Consider the following 26,348-nt stretch of genomic DNA (forward strand, 5'->3'; position numbering starts at 1 on the left):
GGTACTGGGGTTCCTGGAAACCCTTCCACCTCCGGGGTACACTCCCAGACACCTATTCTTTTTTTTATAATTTTATTTGGAAACAGGGTCTCTTAGCCAGCGAGGCTGGCTTCGAACCTGTGTGATCCTCCTGTCTCCGCCTCCCAAGTACGGGGACAAAGCGTGCGCCACCACGCCTGGCATGATAGTGTTTTTAGTGGAGATTTTTGGCAATCAGGAACAAATGAGCTTTCTGAAATGGTGGGGGTTATTTTTCTGTCTGCTGTCTGTGTCCTGAGTCACTGGGTGGTGGAGTGGAGGGTGTTGTTTATCTTAAGTTCCCAAAAGGAGTGATACTCTGTGTCTGGAGTGTGCTGAGATAAAATAAAATACAAATATATAAAAGAACAAAAATTTGTTGATGCATCTTTCTGTTTATTTTCTTAAAGAAGGTAGATTCCTGGTGGATGCTGAGTGGGGTTGGTTTTTTTTTTCTTCTTTTTTCTGAAAAGAGGGCAGTAAGCCAAATAAATTTGGGAACTTCTGGTTTAGACGAGACGTGAAGTATTGACGCTGGTCAGCTGCGAGAGTAGAGATGCTTCGGAGAGATCTGATTTTCTGAACTTCCTTCCACATCAGGGTTCTTCAGACAGGAGCTATTGGACAGAGCAAACCGTGTAGAGTTTTTTTTTTCTTTTTTTTTTTTTTTTTCTGGTACTGGGGATGGAACCCAGGGGCATCCTACCATTGAGCTACACCCCCAGCCCTATTTTTACTCTTTATTTTGAAACAGGGTCTCACTAAGTAGCTGAAGCTGGCTGAGCGCCTGCAATCTTTCTGCTCAGCCTCCCAAGTACTAGGATTACAAGCCTATACAGAGTTTGTTTTTTTTTTTTTTTTTTCCTTTTTTTTTTGTGATACTGGAGCTGGAACCCAGGGGCATTCTACCTCTCTGAACATTCTACCCTCAGCCCTATTTTTTATTCTTTATTTTGAAACAGGGTCTCACTGAGTTGCAAAGGGCCTCACTAGGTAGTAACTGAGGCTGTCCATGAACTGCAATCCTTCTCTCTCAGCCTCCCAAATGCTGGGATTACAAGCATGCATCTCCATGCCTGGCCATACAGAGGTTTTGAAGAAAGCCAGTGGTGCCTTTTATCTAAGACACTGAAATCTCCCATGTCTGGTTTAATCATTCCAGAAAGCAGCATTTCAGGAAGGAGAGGCCAAGTATTCATCTCTGCGTCTTGTGTATCCCGGAATGTCTTTCATAAGATTAGATTGAGAAGGCTTGAAACTCCCTTGACCATGCAAGGGTTAGGCAGCCAGCTTTTGGCATCCAGTTTGCTTGGGGCTCAGGGTGGCCTAGGACAGCTAGAGGCTCTTGCTAGTTCTGGAGAAGGCTGGGAACTAGTGGGCACGGACTCTACAGGCCTGGGAGTTCAAGGGCCGCCACTGGCCTCTTGTGGACTTGGAAAGAATCCCACAGCCCCTAGTCTTGCATTTTGTCCATATTTCACTTGAGCAGTGAGGCTCTTGCTGGATTGACAGCCCTGCTTTGTGTAGGACGCCTGGAGTAAATGGCCTCCCTCCTAGACCTTTTTATCAGAGCGATTGGCTGCTTTAGAGCTGCAGTAGTTACATGAAATTGACCTTCCTTTTCACCCTAAGTGGAGCAGTTACAAGTCCTCCCCCAGTCACTGCCATGAGGGCTTCCTGGAGGGAAGCGTGCTGGAGAAGGCGCCGGCACGCCTGTCCAGCAGTCTCTCAGGACTGTGGGTCTCATAGACCAGGGCAGAATGTGGCCCTGGGGACGGGAAGGCTTAGAAAGGCTTTCCTGGGTGGATGAGGAGCATGGGGTTCTCCAGATGAGAAGTACTGCAGTGTAGGCAGTACAGTGGAACATGCCTGGAATTCTCGTGCTTGAAAGGGTGAGACAGGACCACAGGTTTGAGGCCAGCCTCCGCAGCCTCGTGAGACCCTGTTTCAAAATACATAAATAAATAAAAAGGATGGGGGTGTAGCTTGGCGGGTGTAACTTGGAATGCCCCTGGATTCAATCCCCAGCACACACACATACAACGTACACCCGGTGTGCTCGTTTGTAGAGGGGCCCTGAGGTCCTGCGCTCTGAGATAAGCGGCATCGCTGCGCCCCAGCACGGCCCTCCCTGTAGCCCACTTTCCCTTATCCAGATCTCCCGGCTGGAGGGACCAGGGTTGCCCGTAGGGAGATAAACGTGCAGCTGCACCTTGGAAGGAGTGGCCTCTCACCACACCCTAGCTGTCCCCCGCCCGTGGCACAGTTTGTGTGTCCCTGTGCTCATGTAACACGGTGGGTCTGCATGTCTCGTACAGTTTCCTAATGAAAACTGTAAAGTGTCCACCTCAGGATAAGTGAAGGGATGGTCCTCTCTGTCACTGCTGGGGAGGGGTCAGTGTCCTGGCTGTCCAGGGCGCAGTCCAGCAAGGCCAAGTGTTAAGGAGAGTTCCCTCTGCCTCTAAGTTGCTACTCAGGCATGCCAGCTCCAGCTGATCTTCCCTTTAAATGCAAATTGCAACTTTCTATCCTAATTTCATAGAGCATGCAAGAAATGACCCCTGTGCCTTCAGCCTGTGCTCCTCATAACTTTTACCTCTAATTTTGGTGATTTTATATCTGTAATCTTGGGATTGCTGCAACAGAGCCACTGATAGAAATGTCCATCAGCACTGGGGGCAGAGCAATTCCACAGAACCACCATTTATGGAGTCCCTCCCCCCTGGAGGTAGGGGGCACGGTGTCATGATGCTTGGTTAACTTATTTCTAGCCTACCTTTTTTCAATTTTAAGGTTTTCAGATGTTATTCTGGCAACAATTTTGGCAACCAAATCTGAAATGTGTGGCCAAAAATTTGAACTGAAGATAGATAACGTGAGATTTGTTGGGCACCCGACGCTGCTGCAGCATGCTCTCGGGCAGGTACGTCCCTCTGTGGGCAGGTGTGGTCCTCCCTGGCCAGGTAGGGGTCTCCTAGGCAGGTGTGGTTCCTTCTGGGTGGGCAGGGTCCTCTCTACAGAAAAGTCCGGCCCATCCTAGGGTGGGGGCCTCAGAACTGTGCTGACACTGGCTCTGGAGAAGGCAGCAGTGGCCAGCAGACCTGACAGGACACTGCCTTATTATAGGTCCTGGGGGTGCAGCAGAAAAAGAGACAGGGTACTTGCCCCCAGGTGCTTTAGACTGTGCCACTAGTATTATTACCTCTTGGTGCTATTAGACCCAGGACCTTGCGCATGATAGGAAGTGCTCTGCCACCGAGTGCACCCCAGCTCCCTGCAGTTAGTTTGCGGGGGGTGGGGGGGTTCTGGGAATTTAGCCCAGGGGTGCTTTACCTCTCCAGCTCATTTTACTTTTTTTTTTTTTTTTTTTTTTTTTTCGGTACTGGGGATGGAACCCAGGGGCATTCTACCTCTGAGTGACACCCCCAGCCCTATTTTTTTTTTTTTTTTTTTGAAACAGGGTCTCCTTGAGTTGCAAAAGGCCTCACTAAGTAGCTGAGGCTGTCTGCGAACCACGAACTTACCGGTCTCAGCCTCCCGAATTACAAGTGTGTGCCACCACACCGGGCTCTCTTTTTACTTTTTGATACAGAATCTCACTAAGTTGCTGATGCTGGCCTGGAACTTGCCATTCTCCTGCCTCAGCATCCTAAGTAGCTAGAATTTTAGGCATGTACCACCATGCTCAGCTGCAATTAGCTTTTTTTGTGTGTATGTGGTAGTAGGGATGGAACCCAGGGGCATTCTATATCTGAGCTGCAACCCCAGCCCTATTTTATTTTTTGGCACTAGGAATCAAATCTGGGGGCATGCTACCTCCAAGCCATACCCCTGTTCTCTCTCTCTGGGGTTTTTTTTTGGGGGGGAGTCTGGGTATGGGATCCAGGGGCATTTGACCTCCGAGCTATACCCCCTGCCCTATTTTTTATTCTTTATTTTGAAACAGGGTCTCACTAAGTTGCAGAGGGCCTCACTAAGTACCTGAGGCTGTCCACAAACCGCGGTCCTCTGCTCTCAGCCTCCCAAATGTTGGGAATTCAAGCGTGCACCACTACGCCTGGCACCCCTATCTCTTTTTATTTTGAAACAGGGCCTTACTAAATTGCTGAGGCTAGTCTTGAACCTGAGATCCTCCTATCTCAGCCTCTCAGGTACTGGGATTACAGGTATGCACCACCATGCCTGGCTGTCATTTTATTTTATTTTATTTTATTTTGAAACATAGCCTCACTGGGTCGATGAGAGTCTCACTACTTAGGCTATCTTTGAACTTGCAGATCTTCGGTCTCAGCCTCCCAAGTACTGGGAAAATAGGCATGTGCCACCATGCCCAACAGCTGTTTGTTTAGTTTTTTTAATATACTGGTGATTGAACCCAGGGGCATTCTGCCTCTGAGCTACACTGCAGCCCTATTTTATTTTTTATTTTGAAGCAGAATCTCATGAAGTTGCAGAGGGCCTCCCCAAGTTACCGAGGCTGGCTTTGAAACTTTGATTCTCCTGTTTTTGCCTCCATGTACTGGAATTACAAGTGTGTGCCACCATACCAGCTTGAGGTTAGTTTTTGTTAGTTGCACTCTGGGTCTATGGACTGTGGCTTTCCTCTCTATAGAGGCTGTCTGTTTCTCGGGAGTGCCCAGAGAATAAGCTAACCAGTATCTGTCAAAGTCTGAATTTCCCCCCAAATGATGCAGTTATTTATTTATTTTATTATTATTTATTTACTTTTTTTTTTTTTTTTTGCAGTACTGGGAGTTGAACCCATGGCCCCTCACTGCTAGGCAAGCGTTCTAACCACTGAGCTATGTCTCCAGCACCATTTCTCTATGTTGAATGATTTTTTTCCCCCCAGTACTGGGGATGGAGCCCAGGGGCATTCTACCTCCAAGCTACACCCCCAGTCCTATTTTTTTTCTTTATTTTGAAACCGGGTCTCACTGAGTTGCAGAGGGCCTCACTGAGTAGCCGAGGCTGTCCGCAAACCGCGGTCCTCCTGTCTCAGCCTCCGGATTGCTGGGATCACAGGCGCTCCCACACGCCCAGCTATTGGATGATATTATAATTAAGCACTTTTATGTTTTCTCTGAGGAGTGCCATCAGAGTGGAGTGGAGTATTACCTGAGGGGACTTGCAGACCGAGCCTGTTCGGTGTCAGCACCACTCAGACCCTGGTGTTGCAGGGTGCCATGGAGGGTTTAGCTGCCGCTCACCAGAGACTGGGGTCTGTTCTGTGATCTGCAGCTCTAGGAGTAAGGCCCCGGCAGTGTTCTGAGGCATCTGGGTGTCGGCCTGTGGATGTTGCTCCCCTCCCACACAGTCCTCACTGGCTCAGGGCCTTGTCTGTGGTGAAGGGCAGGGCTGTTGGCACCCGGTAGCAGTCCCTCGCTGCACAGCTGGCGTGTACTTGGCCGGGGTGACCCAGAGAGAGCTGGGTCTGGGACCTTCACTCCCCCTCCTGGGGACACTTGCAGCTGGCTTTGAGGAGCTCCACATGTTCGCAGAAGACTCATTTGTCCCTTTTTTTGGTGGCAGTATTGGATATTGAACCCAGGGGCATTCTACCTATACTCCCCCAGCCCTATTATTTTATTCTTTAATTTCAAACAGGGTATCACTAAATTGTGGAGGGCCCCACTAAGTAGCTGAGGCTGGCCACGAACCTGCAATTCTATGTCAGCCTCCCAAGTACTGGGTTTACAAGCATGTGCCACCATGCCTTATTTATTTATTATTTATTTTGAAATAGAGTCTGGCTGAATTACTAAGGCTGGCTGCAAACCTCCGATCCTCTTGTCTCAGCCTCACAGGACTGGATTGCAGGCGTGTGCCGCCACACCCAGCTGTGCTGTGGTCTGCGACCAGCTGGCTGGGAGCACATAGAGAAGGACTTGGTTATGGAGTGAGGCTGGCCACGCCGTCTTGCCAAGGCCTGCGTGCTCTGCTGCCCTGGACATCGCCCTGTCTCTAAATGTCCTTGCCGACGCAGGGACGTTTAGTCCTGGCCAGACGCAGTGGACCTGGGTAGCGGTGGCGCGTGGCTGGGGCCCTGCACTGCTCCAGTCCCTCCACACTGGCGCCCGGCTTCGTCGGCGTGCTCCATGGGTAGGGCGGCAGAGCGCTGGTGTTGCCACTCGTCAGAGCTGCGGCTCCGTGTGCAGCAAGCGCCCTCCAGAGCCAGGGCACATCATGCCTCAGAGACCTCGAGTTATTTCCTTTGGTTCTCTGTTGTCTGGGGTCTTTCATACTTGAGGTACTACAGCTTTAAGTAGACTTCTCTGGAAAGTCATGGCTCTCAGTTTATTAGAATTTACCTCTCTTACAGGTCTCCAAAACAGATCCATCCCCGAAGAGGGAAGCACCTACCATGATTCTTTTTAATGTGGTATTTGCACTGAGGGTGAGTGTTTGCACAGACGGTTTGGATCAGGGAGGAGGGTCAGAGAGAGAAGCAGCCCATTCCCAGCGAGTGTGCCACTGCCCAGTGCTCAGACTGTGGTGGGCACTGCTCTCGCCCTTTCTGGAGTGGGGGCAGAGTCTACCTTGTTTTTTCCTTCTTTTTTTAATTTTATTTGTAAACTACACATGACAGAGCCAGGCCTGATGGCACACGCCTGTAATCCCAGCACTTGGAGGGGGAGATAAGAGATTGCAGGTTGAAAAGCCAGCCTCAGCAACTTAGTGAGGCTGTCGGCAACTTGGCGAAGACCGTTTCTGAACAAAAAATCAAATAGGGCTGGGAGTGTCGGAGGTAGAATGCCCGGGGTTCCATCAGGACCCGCCCGCACAGCGCTTACCGCGTGAGTGTTTAGTTCTGCGCGGCTGGAACAGTGTAATGTTCATCACACGACCTCAGTGTGAGCATCTGCCACCGTGTTCATCACCACTGTCGAGCTTCAGCACATTTGCACCACTCTTAAAGGAAACCGTCCCCTCAGCAGTTCTCCGCTCTCCCTCCCCTCCAGCCCTGGGATCCACCCGTCCACTTCTTGTCTCTGTGAATTTATTCTGCACGTTTTACACGAGTGGGATAGTACCATATATGACCTTAGGCATCTGGCTTCTTCCGTCTAGCAAATTTTTTATTTTCATCCATCTATCAGTATTTTATTTCTTTTATTTTTTTCTGTTGGTAATAGGGATTGAACACCAGGAGTATTTGATTTCTGAGTTACATACAGCCCTTTATTTTTTATCGTGAAACAGGCTCTTACTAAGTTGTTGAGCACCTTACTAAGGCGAGGAGACTGGCTGCGAACCTGTGATTCTCCTAACTCAGTCTCCCAAGTACTGGGATTGTGGGTGCATGCCACCATTTCTGGATGTACTTTATTCCTTTTTATGGCCAAATAATATTCCCTAGTATGACTACATCACACTTTATCCACTCATCTATTAATGGACATTTGGGTTATTTCTCTGTTTTATCTGTTATAAATAATGCTGTTGTAGATATTTGTAAAAAGATATTTGTGTGTGTGCGGTACTGGGGATGAAACCCAAGGGCATTCTACCTCTGACCTACACCCCAGCCCTATTTTTTATTCTTTATTTTGAAACAGGGTTTCACAGAGTTTCAAAGGGCCTAAGTAGCTGAGGCTAGCTTCAAACTTGTGCAGTCCTCCTGTCTCAGCCTCCCAAATGCTGGGATTACAAGCCTGCACCACCATGCCCGGGTTGTAAAATGAGTTTTGTGAGGATGGAACCCAGGGGCATTCGACCACCGAGCTACACCCCTAGTCCTATTTTTTTTATTTTTTATTTTGAAGCAGAGTCTCACTGAGTTGCAGAGGACCTCACTAAGTAGTTGTGGCTGTCTCGAACCCAGATCCTCCTGTCTCAGCCTCCAAAGTACTGGGGTTACAAGCATGCGCCACCACGCCCAGCGAGGACACGTTTTCATAAGTCTTGGATATAGACCTCTGAGTAAAGACTGGGTCATGTGGTAGCTCTGTGTTTAGCTTTGGAGGAATTTCCTACCTGTTTTCCATAGTGGCTGTGCCACTTCACACTTTTATCAGCAGTGTAAAAGAGCTCTAATTTCTGTACATTTTCACACTTCTTTTCTTTTTTTCTTTTTTTTTTTGTAAAATTAAGGCTACTTGTTTATTTTTTCTTATCTTTTTTTTTTTTTAGTGGAGGTCTAGGGATTGAACTCGGGGGCATTCTACCTCCGAGCTACACTACTAGCCCTATTTTGCTTTCATTTTGAAACAGGATCTTGCTAGATTGATGAGGGACTCACCCCTGGCTGAGGCTGCCTTGAGCCTGCGATCCTCCGGTCTCAGCCTTCCAAGTACTAGGATTACAAGCGTGCGCCATCACGCCCAGCTTGTATTTTGTTTTTTGTTTGAAGTAGGGTCTCGCTAGGTTGCTCAGCGTCTTGCCACATTCCCAACGTGTACGGTTCTCAAGCCTGTGATCTTCCTGTCTCAGCCTCCCAAGTACTGAGATCACAGGTGTGTGTGATCATGCCTGGCCTGTTTTTTATTTTTATTTTTTGGTACTAAGGAATGAATACAGGGGCTTTCAACCTCTGAGCTAACCCCAGCCCTATTTTAATTTTTCTTCTGAAACAGGGTCTCGCTAAATTGTGGGGGGACTCACCAAGTTGCTGAGGCTGACTGAGAAACAGTGATTCTCTCTCTCAGCCTCCCATGTATCGGGATTACAGTTGTGTGGCACTGTGCTCAGCGTGTCCTTCCCTCCTTCCTTCCCCTCCCCTCCCCTTTCCTTCCTTCCTTCCTTCCTTCCTTCCTTCCTTCCTTCCTTCCTAGTGTTGGAGAGTGAACCCAGGGGCAGTGTACCTCCAGGCCACATCCCTGGCCTTTTAAAATTGTTTTGTTTGTTTGTTTGTTTGGAAACAAGGCTTCTTTAGGTTGCTCAAAGCCTTGCTACGTTGCTGAAGCTGGTCTTGAACCTATGATCCTCTTGTCTGAGTCTCTCAAGTACTGGAGTTATGTTGTGTGCCACCACACCTGCCTTAGCTTCTTTATTTAAAGGTGTTTACAGCTCTGTCTGAGGTATATTCAGGAGTAATGGCATGCATTTTTAATAAACTTGTTAAAATATAAGGGATCTGGCTGGGTGTGGTGGTGCAGGCATGTAATTCCAGCTACTTGGGAGGTTGAGGTAGGAGAATTCTAAGTTTGAGGTCAGCCTAGGCAATATTTATTAATTAATTAATATTTATTGTGTGTGTGTGTGTGTGTGTGTGTGTGTGTGTGTGTGTGTGTGTGTGTTACTTGGGATGGAACCCAGAGGCTTTTCTACCTCCGGGCTACACCTACATTCTCAGACCCATTTTTTTAATATATACTTTATTTGGAAACAGAGTCTCACTAAGTTGCTGAGAGCCTCACTTAAGTAGCTGAGGCTGGCTTCGAATCTGTGCAATCCTCCTGTCTCAGCCTCCCAAGAACTGGGTTTACAAGCATGTGCCACCATGCCTGGCTATTTATTTAATTTTTGTGGTACCGAGGATTGAACCCAGAACTACATTCCCATCCCTGTTTGATTTTTAATTTTGAAACAGGGTCTTAGTTGGGCATGGTGGCCAATGCTTGTAATCCCAACATTTGGGAGGCTGAGACAGCAAGTAAACAAGAAATAACCCCTATGGGGCGAGTGGTGCAAAGCAGCCCAGCACACCCCGTGTGGCACAGGCAGGCCTTCATCTTTGGAGACCAGCACTTGACAGCAGAGTGTTTGTGTCAAGATGCCCTTAGGCCGGCAGTCTCACTGTTGGAACATTGTTGAGAAAACAAGCAGCTTTTACAATTGTGTAATTATTTTTTATTTCTTTTTTGCTACTGAGAATTGAACTCAGGGGTATTCTACCTCTGTGCTATATCCCCAGACTGTTTTGTTTTTTTATTTTGAAACAGGATCTCACTGTGGGCTGTCCTTAAAACTGTTTATTATATAGCATTCATGGGTTCAGCCTGGCACCAAAGCAAGCAAGTAACAAAACAGTATAGGACTTTAGCTGGCCATGATGTTGAGGGGGAGAGAAAAGTTAAGTATTAGCCAGGCGGTGGTGGTGGCGGCGCACACTTATAATCCCAGTACTTGGGAGCCTGAGATGGAGGAACACAGTTTCAAAGACAGCCTCAGCAAAGTAGTAAGACCCTCCAGAACTTAATGAAACTCTGTTTCAAAATAAAGAATAATAAAAAAAAAAGGAAGCAGGGCATGGTGGTGCACACTAGTGATTCCAGTACTTGGGAGGCTGAGACAGGAGGATCCAGGTTTGTGGACAGCCTTAGCTATTTAGTGAGACCTTTTGCAACTTAGTGAGATCTTGTTTCAAAATTAATTAAAAATTGGGATGGGGGTATAGCTTGAGTTAGAATGCCCCTGGGTTTCATCCCCAGTACCACAAAAAACTAAATTAATTAAAAATAAAAATGTGCATTTTTCCCCCTTTCTTTCTGTGGTGCTAGAAATTAAACCCTGGGTCATTCTAACTAGCCCTAGCCCTGTTTTAGTTTTTATTTTGAAACAGGTTCTCAATAAGTTGACGAGAGTCTCACTAAATTGCTGAGGCTGGCCTGGAACCTGTGATCCTCCTGCTTAGCCTTGGAAGTACCAGGATTATAAGCATTTACCATTGCCCATCCAGTTAAAATATATACTTTTTTTTTTTTTTTTTTTGGTGCCAGGTGTATTCTACTTATGAGTTACATCCCCAGCCCTATTTTATTTTTTTGTGTTGTTACTATGGATGGAACCCAGAGTCATTCTACCTCAGAGCTACACTCCCAGCCCTATTTCATTTTTAAAAATTTTTCATTTATTTATCTATTTTTAATTTTTATTTATTTATTTTTATTATACGCACATGCCACCATGCCCATATTTTTTATTATTATTACGGGGTTTTTTTTGGTGTGGTACTCTGGATTGAACCCAGGGGCATTCTACCTCAGAGCTGTACCCCTAACCTTATTTCATTTTTTATTTTGAAACAGGGTCTTAGTAAGTTGCCGAGGACCTCACTGAGTAGCTGAGGCTGGTTGTGAACCTACAATCCTCCTATTTCAGTCTCCCAACTACTGGGATTACAAGTGTGCAACACTACCACCAGCTTCTTTTTTATTTTGAAATAGGGTCTCACTAAGTTGCTAAGGTTGGCTTTGAACCTACAATTTGCCTGTCTCAGCCTCTCAAATACTGGGATTATAGGTGTGTGCCACCATGTCTGGCTTAAAACTTATACCTTTTGAAGCTAGGTACAGTACCTCATGGCTTTACTTTTACTTCTCTAGAGGCCGAAACAGGAGGCTTTCAAGTTGGAGGCCAGCCTGGGCAATATAGTGAGTCTCTGTGTCAAAGTATAAAGTAAGCTGGGGCCAGGTGTGGTGGCACTTGCTTGTAATCCCAGCATTCGGGAGGCTGAGACCGGAGGATTGCGGTTCGCTGGCAGCCTCAGATACTTGGTGAGGCCCTTTGCAACTTAGTGGTATGTGAGGCCCTTTGCAACTTAGGGAGACCCTGTTTCAAAATAAAGAATGAAAAATAGGGCATGGGGTGTAGCTCGGAGGTCGAATGCCCCTGGTTCCATCCCCAGACCCCTTCTCCACCCCCCACACACAAATTAAGCTGGGTGTGATGATGTACGCCTGTAATACCAGTACTTGGGAGGCTGAGATAGGAGAGTTGAAGGTTTGAAGACAGCCTCAGCAACTTAGGCTCTCACCACCTTAGTGAGACCCTTGTTCTAAATAAAAAATGAAATCAGTCTGAGGGTGTAGTTTGGAGGTAGCCCAGCACCACCACAAGAAAAAGAAAGAAAGAAAGAAAGAAAGAAAGAAAGAAAGAAAGAAAGAAAGAAAGGAAGGGAGGGAGGGAGGAAGGACTGAGAATGTATTTCACTGGCAGAGCTTCCTTTGGATTCCATTTCAAATACCTCAAAATAAACAAATAATATCTAAAGTGGGGGAGAGGGAGAATTAATACAGGAAACTCTTCAGTCGACACTGTGCACATCTGTGAGTGCCAGTGCCAGTCTCTGTGTGCATGGGGAGGGAGGGGGGTTGCTCTGTGCACGCACGTCACTCAGTGATCCACGCTGTGAGCTAAGACTAGTGCACCCCTAACTAGAAGCCGAGTCTCACAAGCGTGATGTGATTGTCTTTGGGGACCCATAGCCATTGCCTCTGCATCTTGGCTCCATCTGAGCCCTCCCTCTCTATTTCAAGACCGGTCCCAGACCTCATGTCTGGCATTCCTACACACTTGAGAAGGTATTTCTCTAAAACTTGGACCGTTGACTGGGCATGGTGATGCACGCTTGTAATCCCAGCATTCAGGAGGTGGAGACTGGAGGATCACGGTTTGCAGACAGCCTCAGCTACTTAGCGAGGCCCTTTGCAACTCAGTGAGACCCTGTTTCGAAATAAAGAATAAAAAATAGGGCTGGGGGTGTAACTTGGAGGAAGAATGCCCCTGGGTTCCATCCCCAGTACCATTGAAAAAAAAGTAGACAGATATTTAATGCCATGACACCCTTTTTACTTCTGACAAAATTTATCATAATAGGTTGATAAAAATTAGTACCTGATTGCCGGGCATGGTGGTGCATGCTTGTAATCCCCGCGCTTGGGAGGCTGAGACAGGAGGATCACACAGGTTCGAAGCCAGCCTCAGCTACTTAGTGAGGCTTTAGCAACTTAGTGAGACTGTGTCTCCAAATAAAATAGAAAATAGGTCTGGGAGTATATATAGCCCAGAGGTAGAAAGCCTCTGGGTTCCACCTCCAGTACCACCAAAAAAATAAAAAATAAAATAAATAAATAAATAAATTAGTACCTGATCCACTGAAACATTTTTTTGTGTGTGGTACTGGAGATTGAACCCAGGGATGTTCTATTTCCAAACTACATCCTCAACCCTATTTTATTTAAAAAATTTTTACTATTTATTTATTTATTTATTTATTTATTTATTTATTTATTTATTGTACTGGGGATTGGACCCAGAGGCATTCTACTTCCAAGCTACACCCCCAACTTATTTATTATTTGGAAACAGGATCTCACTAGGCTCCTGAGAACCTCATCAAATTGCCCAGACTGGATTTTTAAAAATATGTTTATTTATGTGTGTGTGTGTGGGGGGGTACTGGGAGTGGAACCCAGAGGCATTCTACCTCCAGTCTCTATCCCAGCCCTGCTTTTTAAAATTTTTTGTTTGGAAATAGGGTCTCACTATGTTGATGAGCATCTCATTACTTGTTGAGGCTGTTCTCGAGCCTGTGGTCCTCCTGTCTCAGCCTCCCAACTACTAGGATTACAGGCGAGCACCAACATACCAACTCAGGCTGGCTTTGAACCTGTGATCCTCCTGTCTCAGCCTCTCAAGTACTGGCATTACAACCATGTGCCACCACATTCAGCTTATTGTTTTTATTTTGAAACATAGTCTTTCTAGGTTGATGAGAGCCTTACTAATAGCAGAAGTTGTCCTTGAACCTGCAATTGTCCTGTCCCTGTTTCCCAAGTACTAGGATTACAGGCATGTGCCACCATGCCCAACCATTGGAACTTTTCCTGATTACAAAAACATTTTTCTGCCGGACGTGGTGGCTCACACTTGTAATCCCAGCATTCAGGAGGCTGAGACTGGAGGATCATGGTTCGCGGACAGCCTCAGCTACTTAGTGAGGCCCTCCGCAAATTAGTGAGACCCTGTCTCAAAATAAAGAATAAAAAATAGGGCAGGGAGTATAGCTTGGAGGTCGAGTTCCCCTGGGTTCTATCTCCAGACCCGCAAAAAACAAAACAAAACAAAAAAAATTTTTCCAGTTGGTCTGTCTGATCGGGTGGGAGCCAGCCCTCTAGTGCGTGTGGCACCTCTGTCTGCCAGCCTGGCTCTCCCTCCCTTTGTCCCATCATGTGTTCCATTTGGGCTCTTCTCATTGTGCAGACTGTCAGACTTGCTTTCTCTGTAGATTTGGTAAACTAGAAGTTAACTTGTGTGTGTGTGTGTGTGTGTGTGTGTGTGTGTGTGTGTGTGTGTGTGTGATGGTGCTAGGGATCAAATCCAGGGGCATGTGCATGCTGGGTAGGCCCTCTGTCACTGAGCCACATCCCCAGCCCTGGAAGTTAGCTTTGAAGGCCAGGTTACATTAGGGTACAAATCAGAATGAGCCAGTCTCGTGGGTGATGACTCTGTAAACTTTGTACTGCTTTATAACATACTGAGAAAGCGCTGCTTCCAAGAGTTCCTAGGTGGAAGCCATCTCAGTGTTTCCCCTGCACAGCCTGGGACTCTGTAGGCAGCTCACTTGGTGTCAGGCCTGAGCAAACAAGACACAGATCCTCAGGCTTCTCCTGGCAGCACCGCCCAGTGTGTTGTGGAGGGTCAGTGCATGGCCCCAGGCATCTGATGTAAGGCGCAGCTCTGCCTCGGCTGGTGGCACCTCCACCAGAGGGTTGAGCTCGCAGGTATGACAGGATTACTTCTTCAAGGGAGTAGTCACATGTTCAGGATTATTCTCCCTGCTTTGCTGGTGGAATGTTTTTACATAGATTCTTATAAATTTGAATTTATTTTGAAGGAATTATATTTGTCCTATAAATTGCCCCTCCAGTTCCAGGGGATGCCCTAGACAGGAAGGGGCAAATTGCCACTTGTTGCAACTCTGCCCAGGTACAATTTCTGTATGTATACATGGGATTTGTCAAGAGCATAAAAAAATCTCTCCAACTCTAGGTGAACAAAGTGTTTAATACCTGAGTAAGGCTTTTACCCTAAATTCTGACTGAGGGCACTCATCAGGCTTGCCTGCCGAATAAACAGGAGGGAGGAAGCAGCATAGGTTCTAATCAGTGGTACCGCGTGTCCCACTCCCTTCTCTCTCCACTCCCATGGGATGACTCAGCAGCCCTGTGGGCCTCCAGAATCACCAGGTCATGCCTGGCTGGGTTATCTCCTCCCTGGAGCGCCTTCACAGACCCCACAGCTGTGCACCCCACCCTGGGCTGGTGCCTCTGCCGGGCTGACTGTGGCCTCTGATAGGCTTCAGAGGAGGGAGGCGGGCCCCTCCAGGCCTCCTTCGCTCCCCTTTGAGCTAGTCAACATGGGAACCAAAGGAACACTGGCCAGGAACGCAGGCCAGGAGCCTGCTGGTGAGCTTGTGACCAGTGTCATTTCTGGTGGAGAAAAAGCCTCATCCTTGAGGATGGAGCATCTTCACTGAACAGTTCGTATAGTGTTTCTGTTACTGACCACGTGCCCTGAATCATGGCTGCTTGTGTCTGAGTTTGCACACACCACAGGCCAGTCATGTCTGTAGGCAGCAGCACAGCAGTGATCACAGACACTCCAGGGTGTGCTCAGGGCACGCTGTTCTGAGTGCTCTCCATGTCGGGCTGACTTCTTCCCATTGGTCGCCAGTGGGGAGGTGCCATTGCTGTCCTTTCTCAGGTGAGGACCTGTCACCCAGGATCACACAGCAGGTGGGTGGCAGAGTCTGTGCCTTGGATGCACCCTGCTTTCTGTGCTGTCCTGGCAGGGTGGCGATGTATAGGTTCCCCCACAGAGCCATTTATATAGAGCCATCCACACAGCCATTCCCAGGAATAGAGGGTGGGGGCTTACCTCTAGTGTTCCTAGAGGGGGCATAGGAGATTTCAGGCAGTAGTGGCCCTGGAGAGGAACCTAGGGAAGAGGATTGGAGGAGGTGCCTTTCTTGGTTTTAAGTTTTTGCTGCATACCTGTATTACCTTCTCTCTCTCTCCCTCTCTCCCCCTCTCCCTCCTTCTGGGGATTGAACCCAGATGCATTCTACCTCCAAGTTATACCCCCAGCCCTTTGTTATTTTTTTATTTGAAAACAGGGTCTTGCTAAGTTGCTGAGCTGGCTTTGAACCTGCTATCCTCTTGTCTCAACCTCCCAAGTACTGGGATTACAGGTGTGTGCCACCAGGCCTGGCTTATTACTTTTTTTTTTTTTTTTTTTTTGCGATACTGGGGATAGAACCCAGGGGCATTCTACCTTCAAGCTACACCCCAGCCCTATTTTTATTCTTTATTTTGAAACAGGGTCTCACTAAATTGCAAAGGGTATCACTAAGTAGTTGAAGCTGTCCTTAAACTGCAATCCTCCTGTCTCAGCCTCCCAAATGCTGGGATCACAAGTGTGCACCACCATGCCTGGCCTTATTACCTTTTTTTTTTTTTTTTTTTTTTGGCAATACTGGGAATGGAACCCAGAACATTGTACCTCCAAGCTATACCCCCAGCCCTATTTTTCATTTTATTTTATTATTTATTTTCTTTTTATTTTATTATTATTTATTTATTTATTTATTTTGGTGATACTGGGGTTCCTGAAAGCCCTTCTACCTCCGGGCTACACTCCCAGACCTATTTTATACTTTTTTTTATTTTTGGAAACAGGGTCTCTTAACAGCGCGGCTGGCTTTGAACCTGCGCGATCCTCCTGTCTCCGCCTCCTGAATGCTGGGGTTACAAGCGTGCGCTACCCACCACGCCCGGCCTTATTACCTTTTTAACACTGTGTGTCTGGCTGTGTTCCTGTGTACACATTTGGATCTGAGTGCAGTCTCTCTCCTGCAGGCCAACGCTGACCCGTCGGTGATAAATTGCCTGCATAACCTGTCCCGGCGCATCGCGACGGTGCTGCAGCATGAGGAGCACCGCTGCCAGTACCTGACTCGGGAGGCCAAGCTGATCCTGGCACTCCAGGACGAGGTGTCCACTGCGGCCGATGGTGAGCGGCGCCATGAGTGCGGGTCTGGGCTGGCTGTGGCCTCCCTGAGGCATGGGCAGCCCCGGGGGCTGCCGGTCAGGTTAGTGTGCACGTCAGCGGGATCTCTCCTGTCCCTCAGCCAAGACATGAGTCAGGAGCTGACAGCACCATCAGCTTTGGTTGAACTGGGATTAGTGAGGAAATTCTCACAACAGCCTTGCACGGCAGGAACTGTCCTTGCTTTGCAGGTGGAAGCAGCAGCTTAGAAAGGTTCTGTGAACTTTATACTGGGTTGATCCTGCTCTAGGGTCACAGGAAGACGCCCCGAGGGGCTTATTTTTAGGTCCACTTTCCTGAGTAGACATGTCTAAATTGATTTCCCAACTGAAAATATGTTCCTTCTCCACAAATGATCACTCCTTTTTTTGGACCAGGGATTGAACATGGCATTCTTACCTCCAAGTTATACCTCCAGCACTTTTTATTTTTTATTTTGAAACAGAGTCTTGCTAGGTTGCTTTCAAGGACAGCCTCAGCAAGTAGTGAGACTCTCCGCAATCTAGCCAGACCCTGTTTCAAAATAAAAATTAAAAAATAGGGCTGGGGGTATCTTGGAGGTGGGATAATCCTAGATTCAATCCCTATTACCATATATAACACATACATACATACATACATACATACATACATACATACACGCAAATATGACATGTAAAAGTGGTTGAGTAAATCAGCCCAAGTCTTTTTTTTTTTTTTTTTTTTGGTACTGGGGATGGAACCCAGGGGGATTTACCTCTGAGCCACACCCCAGCCATATATATTTTTTTTATTCTTTATTTGTGAAACAGGGTCTCACTGAATTGCAGGGGGCCTCACTAAGTAGCCGAGACTGTCCGTGAACCTCGATCTTCCTGTCTTAGCCTCCCAAATGCTGGGATTACAAGCGTGCGCCACCCAAGTCTAATTTTAATTCACATGAATGCACGCATTTTATAAAAAGAACTGGGAAACTGGTCATGGTGGCGCACTCTTGGAATCCCAGTACTTGGGAGGCTGAGACAGGAGGATCTCAGGTTCATGGCTAGCCTCAGCTACTTATTGAGACCCTCCTTATAAAAATAGGGCTGCGGTGTAGCTTGAAGGTAGAATACCCGGGGTTTAATCCCCATTACTGCAAATAAATAAACAAACAAACAAATACATAAATAAAGTAAAATATGGCTGGGAGTGTAGCTTGGAGGTAGAATTCTCCTGATTTCAACCTCTAGCACCCCTCCCAAATTAAAAAAATAAAAATAAAAATTATTCAAAATTCTTTTCAAGTTGAATTTGTGAAAAAGTGTTCTCTATTCCAGCTGTGAAGGTTTTTGCTTTGGAGCTCTTAGCCCTTCTGTGCTGTTATCGTTGCAGCCAGTGAAGGTCCTCAGTCACCGTTCCATCACATCCTGCCTAAGTGCAAGCTGGCCAGGGACCTCAAGGAGGCGTATGACAGGTAGGACGGTGTGCATGCTGGGCCTCCTCCAACAGTCGGTTTCCCTGGCCTCCTGGCCTGAGGACCACATGGTGCCCCTGCCCTGGACTCTGTTCTGGTGTGCAGATCTAGAGCTCCACTGAGATGGGGTCAGAGAAGACAGGGTTGGGACAGCTGTACGGCCACTCCCCACTTGCTGAGTGGTGTGTGCCCACTTGGACACACCTCTAGATGCCTCTTAAAACTGCTCAGAAAATGAGCCTTTCAGATACATTGGTGCCTGATAATGTTTCTGAATCATCAAATGGAAAGTGGCATCTTATTGAACATGACAGTTTCCAGTTCTGGGCCCACTTTCATTAGGTGAGTGTCATTGTTCCTATTTTACCCAAGAAGAAACTGGGGCTCAGAGAGGCTAGGTATGGTGTAAACTGCTCGGGGATGGTTGGGTGTTTGAGGGCAGTGAGCTTTGGGGACACCACGGAAACCTCATGTTGACCCGATTATATTGGTGATTGAGCATCGGCTTTATTAAATGTGGGTCAGAGAGCCAGGCGTGGTGGCGCACGCTTGTAATCCCCGCACTTGGGAGGTTGAGACAGGAGGATCTCACAGGTTCAAAGCCAGCCTCAGTTACTTTGTGAGGCTCTCAGCAACTTAGTGAGACCCTGTTTCCAAATAAAATATAAAATAGACCGGGGGCATAGCCCAGAGGTAGAGTCCCCTGGGTTCCACCCCCCCGTACCAAAAAAAAAAGTGAGTCAGAGCTGGGTGTGGTGGTGCACACTTGTAATTCTAGTACCTGGAAGACTGAGACAGGAGGATCACAGGTTCGCAGCCAGCCTCAGGTACTTAGTGAGGCCCTGTTTCAAAATAAAGAATAAATATTAGGGCTGGGGTTGTAGCTTAGAGGTAGAACGCCCCTGGGTTCCATCCCCAGTATCATAAAAAAATAAAAAATAAAAAGCCAGGCATGGTGGCATATGCTTGTAATCCCAATACTTGATAGGCTGAGACAGGAGGATTGCAGGTTTGAAGCTAGTCTTGACAATTTAGTGAAGCCCTCTGCAACTTAGTGAGGCCCCCTTTCCAAATAAGAAATAAAATTGGGCTGGGGTTTTAGCTCATGGGTTGAATGCCTCTGGGTTCATCCCCAGTGTCAGAAAAATACATACATACATACATATATACATACATACATACATACATACATACATACATACATACATATAGAAGCTGGGCGTGGTGGTGCACGCTTGTAATCCCAGCATTCTGGAGGCTGAGACCGGAGGATCATGGTTCACGGACAGCCTCGGCTACTTAGTAAGGCCCTTCACAACTTAATGAGACCCTGTTTCAAAATAATAAAAAAAATAGGGCAGGGGGTATAGGTCAGAGGTCAAATGCCCCTGGGTTCCATCTCCAGACCCCCCCCACAAAATAATAATAATAAAGAAAGAAATAAAATAAAAAAGTCAGGCCTGGTGGCACACGCTTGTAATTCCAGTACTTGGGAGGCTGAGACAGGATTGTGCAGGTTCTAAGATAGCCTCAGCTACTTAGTGAGGTTCTCAGCAATTTAGTGAGACCCTATTTCCAAACAAAATATAAAATAGGTATGGGAGTGTAACCCCAGGAGTAGAAGGCCCCTGGGTTCCATCCCTAGTACCACCAAAAAATATTTTTCAAATTAAAAATAAATAAAATAGGGCTAGGGGTCTAGCTCAGAGGTGGTAAGTACCTTTGGTTCAATCTTTAGTACCACACATTCACAAAAATAGGGCTGGGCATGGTGGCATATGCTTGTAATTCCAGTACCTGGGAGGCTCAGACAAGAAGTTTGTAGATTCACAGCCAGCTTTAGTAACTTAGTGAAAACCTTTTTCAAAATGAAAAAATAAGTCAAGTGTGGTGTTGCACACTTTTTTTTTTTTTTTACATTTTTATTTGGAAACAGGGTCTTCTAAGCCAGCGTGCGCGCGGCTGGCTTCGAACCTACACGATCCTCCTGTCTCTGCCTCCCAAGCGTGAGGATTACAAGCGTGCGCCACCACGCCCGGCCTGTTGCACGCTTTTAATCCCAGCATTTGGGAGGCTTAGACAGGAGGATCGCAAGTTCACAGACAGCCTCAGCTACTTAGTGAGGCCCTTTGCAACTCAGTGAAACCTTGTGTTAAAATAAAGAATAAAAAAAAAAAATAGGGCTAGGAGTATAGCTTGGAAGTAGAATATCCCTGGGTTCCATCCCCAGTACTATATATATATATATGGCTGAAGGTTTAACTCAGGTAGAATGCCCTTGGGTTCTATCCCCAATTCCACAAAAATGAACAAAAAATTGTTTTGTTTTTAATGATTCACCAACAAAACATGTTCATTATGGGCAGGGAATTTATTTATCTATTTATTTATTTGGTGGTACTGGGGGTGGAACCCAGAGGTTTTCTACCTCCAGGCTATACTCCCAGACCTTTTTTTTTTAATATTTTATTTGGAAACAGGGTCTCATTAAGTTGCTGAGAGCCTCACTCAGTAGCTGAGGCTGGCTTCGAACCCGTGCGATCCTCCTGTCTCAGCCTCCCAAGTGCTGGGATTACAAGCGTGAGCCACCACGCCCGGCTATGGACAGGGAATTTAGAAAAGAATAAAGAAAAGTCATCTAATTTTATTCCCAGCAATGATAACTGTTAACATTTTGTTTTTTGGGTTTTTTTTTTTTTTTTTTTGGTGGTACTGGAGATTTAATTCAGGGGCATTCTACCTCCAAGCTACACCCCCAGCCCTATTTTTCATTCTTTATTTTGAAGCAGGGTCTCACTACGTTGTGGAGGGTCTCAATAAGTAGCTGAGGCTGGTTGTGAACTTGCGATTTTCCTGTTTTAGCCTCTGAAGTAGTGGGATTACAAGCGTGTACCACCACGCCCAGCTTAGCTCAGCTGCTTTTTTTTTTTTTTTTTTTTTTTTTTGGTGGTACTGGGGGTGGAACCCAGGAGCTTTCTACCTCCGGGCTATACTCCCAGACCTATTTTATATTTTTATTTGGAAACAGGGTCTCTTAAGCCACTAAGGCTAGCTTCAAACCTGCGTGATCCTCCTGTCTCAGCCTCCCAAGCGTGGGGATTACAAGCGTGCGCCACCACGCCTGGCTTAGCTCAGCTTTTTAAAGTCACATATTCATCTGGTTTGAAGATTGGCCTTGTCTCTCCTGCCACGCCCTGGCAGAAGTGTCCCAACAGCCATCTCTGCTATCGCAGACTTGCGTCTGTGTTTACATGGTGGTAGCACACACATGCTGTTTTGCCTTTGCTGTTTTGATTTCAGTGTGTTTTGATAAATGAGGTTCGCGTTCTTTTGGCTGTATAGTTAGCGAGCCTCTTCCCTTGGACGTTTAGTTGGTTCCAAGTAACAGGTGCTACTCAAACATTCACCTGCTATTTCTTGTGTGTCTTTCTATCCTAAGATCAATTCCTAAAAGCATTACAGATGAATAAAATGCAGTTGTGGCCGGGCGTGGTGGGCACACTTGTAATCCCTGTGCTTGGGAGGCTGAGACAGGAGGATCGCGCAGGTTCGAAGCCAACCTCAGCTACTTAGTGAGACCCTGTTTCCAAATAAAGTATAAAATAGGTCTGGGAGTATAGCCTGGAGGTAGAAAGCCTCTGGGTTCCACCTCCAGTACCACCCAAAAAAAAAAAAAAAATGCAGTTGTAATATTGATGTTCCCTCAGGGGTCTGTGCCTCAATTTATACTCCTACCAGCAGCGTGTGAGGTACCTCTCTACCTAAATTTGCCAACACGGGGTCTTGGTGAATTTTTGGATTTTAATTGGTGGCATGTTTCAAAACTAAAAAGTAAGTCAGGCGTTGTGGCTCATGCTTGTAATCATGTACTTCAGAGCCTGAGATAGGAGGATTGCAGGTTTGAGGACAGTGTCAGCAAGTAGTGAGACTCTCATCAATCTAGTGAGACCTGTTTCCAAAAAATAATAAAACAGGGTTGGGATATAGACCAGAGGTAGAATGCCTCTGGGTTCCATTCCCAGTATGTTAAAAAAAAAAAAAAAAGGAATAAAATGCACATACCTTTGATCCCAGTTCTTGGGAGCTTGAGAAAAAAGGATCACAGGTTGGAGGCCAGCCTCAGCAACTTAGCTAGGTCCTTAGCAACTTACCAAGACACCATTTCAAAGTAAAAAATAAGCTGGGCATGGCATACTCCTGTACTTGGGAGGCTGAGACAGGAGGATTGCAGGTTTGAAGCAGCCTCTTAGCAATTAGCGAGGCTCTCAGCAATTTAGCAAGACCCTATTTCCAAATAAAAAATGAAATAGAGCTGGGGATGTAGCTCAGAAGTAGAATGCCTCTGAGGTCAATCTGCTGAAACACAAACACACACACAAACACAATCAATCAATCAATCTCTCTTTCTCTCCCTCCCTCCCTCCCTCCCTCTCTCCCTCTGAATTGTAGGGCTGGGGCCCAGAGCCACCTAGTGGGCATAGCTTAGAAGACAGGAATTCAAGTTTTGGGTGAAAAGGGCTCCCAAGCTGCTCAGCACTGGCCTTCCCCCCAACCAGGCGCCCTCTATAATGTCTAGGATAACATTACCTCCAGGTGACCTCCCACCCCAATCACTGCTGAGTCCTGAGTCCTGCCCCTAGGGATGCTGGGAGCTGTTTTTCTTAATGTGAGTCCTGGCAGTGGTGTCCCCACTCTTGCCTGGTGCCAGCACAGCTCTGCAGTTCCCCGGGGGATCTCTGGCCTGTGTTCTGCCCTCCATCCTTGTCCATGGTTGTCCTAAGGGCCTGTCCCTTCTGCACTAAGAGGAAAGATTGAGTGTACAATATTGACCAGGTAGCACAAAACGTAGCTCCTATCTTCTGATAGTTCCCTCCCTCCCTCCCTCCTTCACTCTCTCCTCCCTCTCTCTCTTCTCTTTTCTTTGTATGTGTGGTACTAGGATTTAAACCCTGAGGCAGTCTGCCTCCAAGCTATATACCCAGCCCTATCTTACCTTACTTTATTTTGAAATGGTCTCGCTAGGTAGCTGAGCTACTTGCTACGTTACTGAGGTTGGACTTGAACCTGTGTTTCTCCTGTCTCCGCCTCCTAAGTACTGGGATTATAGATGTGTGCCACCATGCCTGGCTCCGATAGTAACCTTCTGTCAGATCCCTGGGAAATGTTTTTTCAAAACAGAACTGAAAGACCAAAAGCTGTGAGGAATAATGAGATTACAAATCGGATTGAGCCTGGCATGGTGGGCACGCTTGTAATCCCCGTGCTTGGGAGGCTGAGACAGGAGGATCGCACAGGTTCGAAGCCAGCCTCAGCTACTTAGTGAGGCTCTCAGCAACTTAGTGAGACCCTGTTTCCAAATAAAATATAAAAAAGGTCTGGGAGTATAGCCCAGAGGTAGAAAGCCCCTGGGCTCCACCCCCAGTACCACCAAAAAAAAAAAAAAAAAAAATCAGATTGAGACCTTTCAAAGGAGTTGCTGTGTATTTGATATTCTGGTTAAAAGCTAGGGTTATGGTATAGTTGAGTACCCACTAGCCCTGTCCCCTAGAACCTGTAGGTCTGTAAATGTCGGCTGGAAGTGGGGGTCCCTCAGGAGGCCATCCTAACTGTTAGAGCTGCTGTGTCTCCCTGTGGGGCTCCATAACCTTGGTGACGGCATCTCGCTCATGTGTGCCTCCCCCAGGAAAGCAGGGATCTCCCTCCACTTCTGCGCCAAAGCCCTGTGCTCAGCATATGGAAGCACACAGCTCTTCACTGTTGGTTGAAGGAGTGTGTAATGGTAGGAATACAGTGTTGTAAGTTCTGTAGGGTATGAAGAAATGGCTTGTTGAGAGGCTCTCTGAGTCAGCAGGGCCTGTGGGAGGCCTGGGAGCTCAGAGCTTGGGCACTGTACCCAGGGCCTGGCCAGACAAGGGGCGCTTGGTGGCGCCTCGCACTGCTGACTGCTCAGAGCAGAGTTGGGACTGTAGTCGCCTCTGGGAGTATTTGGAGAGTTACTGTGCCTCTTTCCATAAAAATGCTGCTATGCGTAAAGTTCTCTTTGGAATTTTTGCAGCCCAGCCATGTCTCTGGGGAAGCCTGGCCCACGTGTGAGGCTGGAGGGCGCAGTGTGGGGAGAGCTTCACAGGTCTCTGTCCTAGGGTGGGGACATGACCAGAAGGAGACCAAAAAGCAACTTTTCAGTTATTAGCTGAAGGCTAGGAACTGGCACTTTCTCAGATGTTGAAACACGAAGGGAATAGGGTAAGATTAGACGTAGTCTGTCTTGGGTGAGAACGATAAGAACAAGTCGCCTCTGCACAGTCACTGCATCAGGGTGCAGGGCACTGGCAGGAGCACCTATCTCCCGTCACAGACGGGGCTGGGCGCTCCTGCTGCATGAGGTTGGATAAGCCTGAGGGACAGTGTTTTTCTGCAGAGTGTTTGTAGACCAATCCAGTAAACACCCTGCAAATAGATGTACATGCTTAGCAGGAAACTGTTCAGGTTCGGGATCTTGCCTTAAATCTGCAGAGTTTGTTTGTTTATTTATTTATTTGTTTTTAATTTATTCTTTTATTTATTTTGGTGTTACTAAGGGTGGAACCCAGGGGCTTTTTTTTTTTACCTCCAGGCTATACTCCCAGAACTATTTTATACTTTATTTAGAAACAGGTCTCACTAAGACCCGAGAGCCTCACTAAGTAGCTGAGGCTGGCTTCGAACCTGTGTGATCCTCCTGTCTCAGCCTCCCAAGTGCTGGGATTACAAGCATACAAGCATGCACCACCTCGCCTGGCTAAATCTGCAAACTTTAAAAACAGAGACAAAGCTTGTTCTTCTCTCATCTTGACAGACTTTGCCCTGACTCCTGGTTTACCCCCTTGCTATGAGGAATTAATAGGCTTTCCCTGGAGCTAGGGCCAGGCACACCCCCAGTACAGCTGTCCTCCTGGCCTGCAGCTGGCCCTCAAGGCCACCTGGTGGTGGTTTTCCACACCATGGAGCTTGGAGCTTGGTTGATTTGTAAAGAGGCACCATCTTCGGTGCAGTGTTCAGAGGGAAAGGCAGCTGGTGGATGAGCAGGTTCTTGGGAAACTGGAGTCGAGTCCACATAGAAACCAGGGGAGTCCAACACAGGCATGATTCACACCAGAGGAGAGAGCCCCCGGCAGTGCATGGGCCAGACCACTGACACAAGCTGACAACCAAGCAAGGCAGGGCTAATGCGCCCTCTGGTTTCCCTACGACCACAGCCACCACTCGTCCCTGCCTCCCTGTGGAGCCTATGCCCAGCTCCCTATTCTCTGCACACACAGTACCCTGCTCTTCGTGCGCCTCTCCCGTAGCTCTCTGATGTTTCTAACATTCCCTACAATTTGCCTACGGTTTGAGTCCTCCAAGTGCAGGGCTGCAAGGTGCTTTCTTTTCTGCTGCACTTCAGACAGTGCTTGGAGCCTCCTCACTTGTCAGATGGTTGTCAACTACATGAAGCATTGCAGAGTTTCTTGGCAGAGAAGAAAGCTGTTTGAAATGTTAGAAATGTTAGGAGTTAAATGTGAAAAATGTTTGAAATGTTAGGAATCTTGAAGTTTAATTCTGATTCTATATTGTTTCAAGAGCTACCTTGAGCTTTATCCTTAAATAAAAGAGCTAAAGAGTCGGGCATGGTGGCACACACTTGTAATCCCAGCGTTTGGGAGACTGAGATGGGAGTATCGCTGTTTGAGGACAGCCTCAGCTAACTTAGTGAGGTCCTCTGCAACTCAGTGAGACCCTGTTTCAAAAATAAAGAATAAAAAATAAAACTGGGGGTGTAGCTCGGAGGTAGAATGCCCCTGGGTTCCATAGCTAATACTGCAGAGAGAGAGAGAGAGAGACAGAGAGAAAGAGAGAGAGAGAGAGAGAGAGAGAGAGAGAGAGAGAGCGAGAGCGCGCGAGCGCGTGCGCACGCTAAAATTAGAAGGACCTAGCCTGGCATGTTGATAGTACTTGGGAGGCTGAGACAGGAGGATCATAGATAGGTTCATGGACAGCTTCAGCAATTTAGTGAGGCCCTATGCAGCTTAGTGAGATCCTGTTTCAAAAGAAAAAATGAAATAGGCCTGAGAGTTTAGTTCAGGCAGAATGTTCCTGGGTTCAA

At 47.1% G+C, this 26,348-nt stretch overlaps 1 protein-coding gene across 2 annotated transcripts in view; it reads left to right on the plus strand.

The window, feature by feature from the left end:
* The window catches only part of NPRL3 (NPR3 like, GATOR1 complex subunit), a gene marked incomplete at both ends in the record, with an annotated part of 55,402 nt that overhangs the window by 13,027 nt on the left and 16,027 nt on the right, over positions 1 to 26,348 (plus strand). For both annotated transcript variants that reach the window (XM_080702588.1, XM_080702589.1), the window contains 4 exons: positions 2,812 to 2,941; positions 6,341 to 6,415; positions 16,602 to 16,755; positions 18,145 to 18,226. In XM_080702588.1, the coding sequence (XP_080558714.1) occupies positions 2,812 to 2,941; positions 6,341 to 6,415; positions 16,602 to 16,755; positions 18,145 to 18,226 (441 nt within the window). The remainder of the gene's footprint in view (positions 1 to 2,811; positions 2,942 to 6,340; positions 6,416 to 16,601; positions 16,756 to 18,144; positions 18,227 to 26,348) is intronic.

This window comes from Muscardinus avellanarius (assembly GCF_963383645.1).
Source record: "Muscardinus avellanarius genome assembly, chromosome: 10".
Classification (NCBI taxonomy): Eukaryota; Metazoa; Chordata; class Mammalia; order Rodentia; family Gliridae; genus Muscardinus; species Muscardinus avellanarius.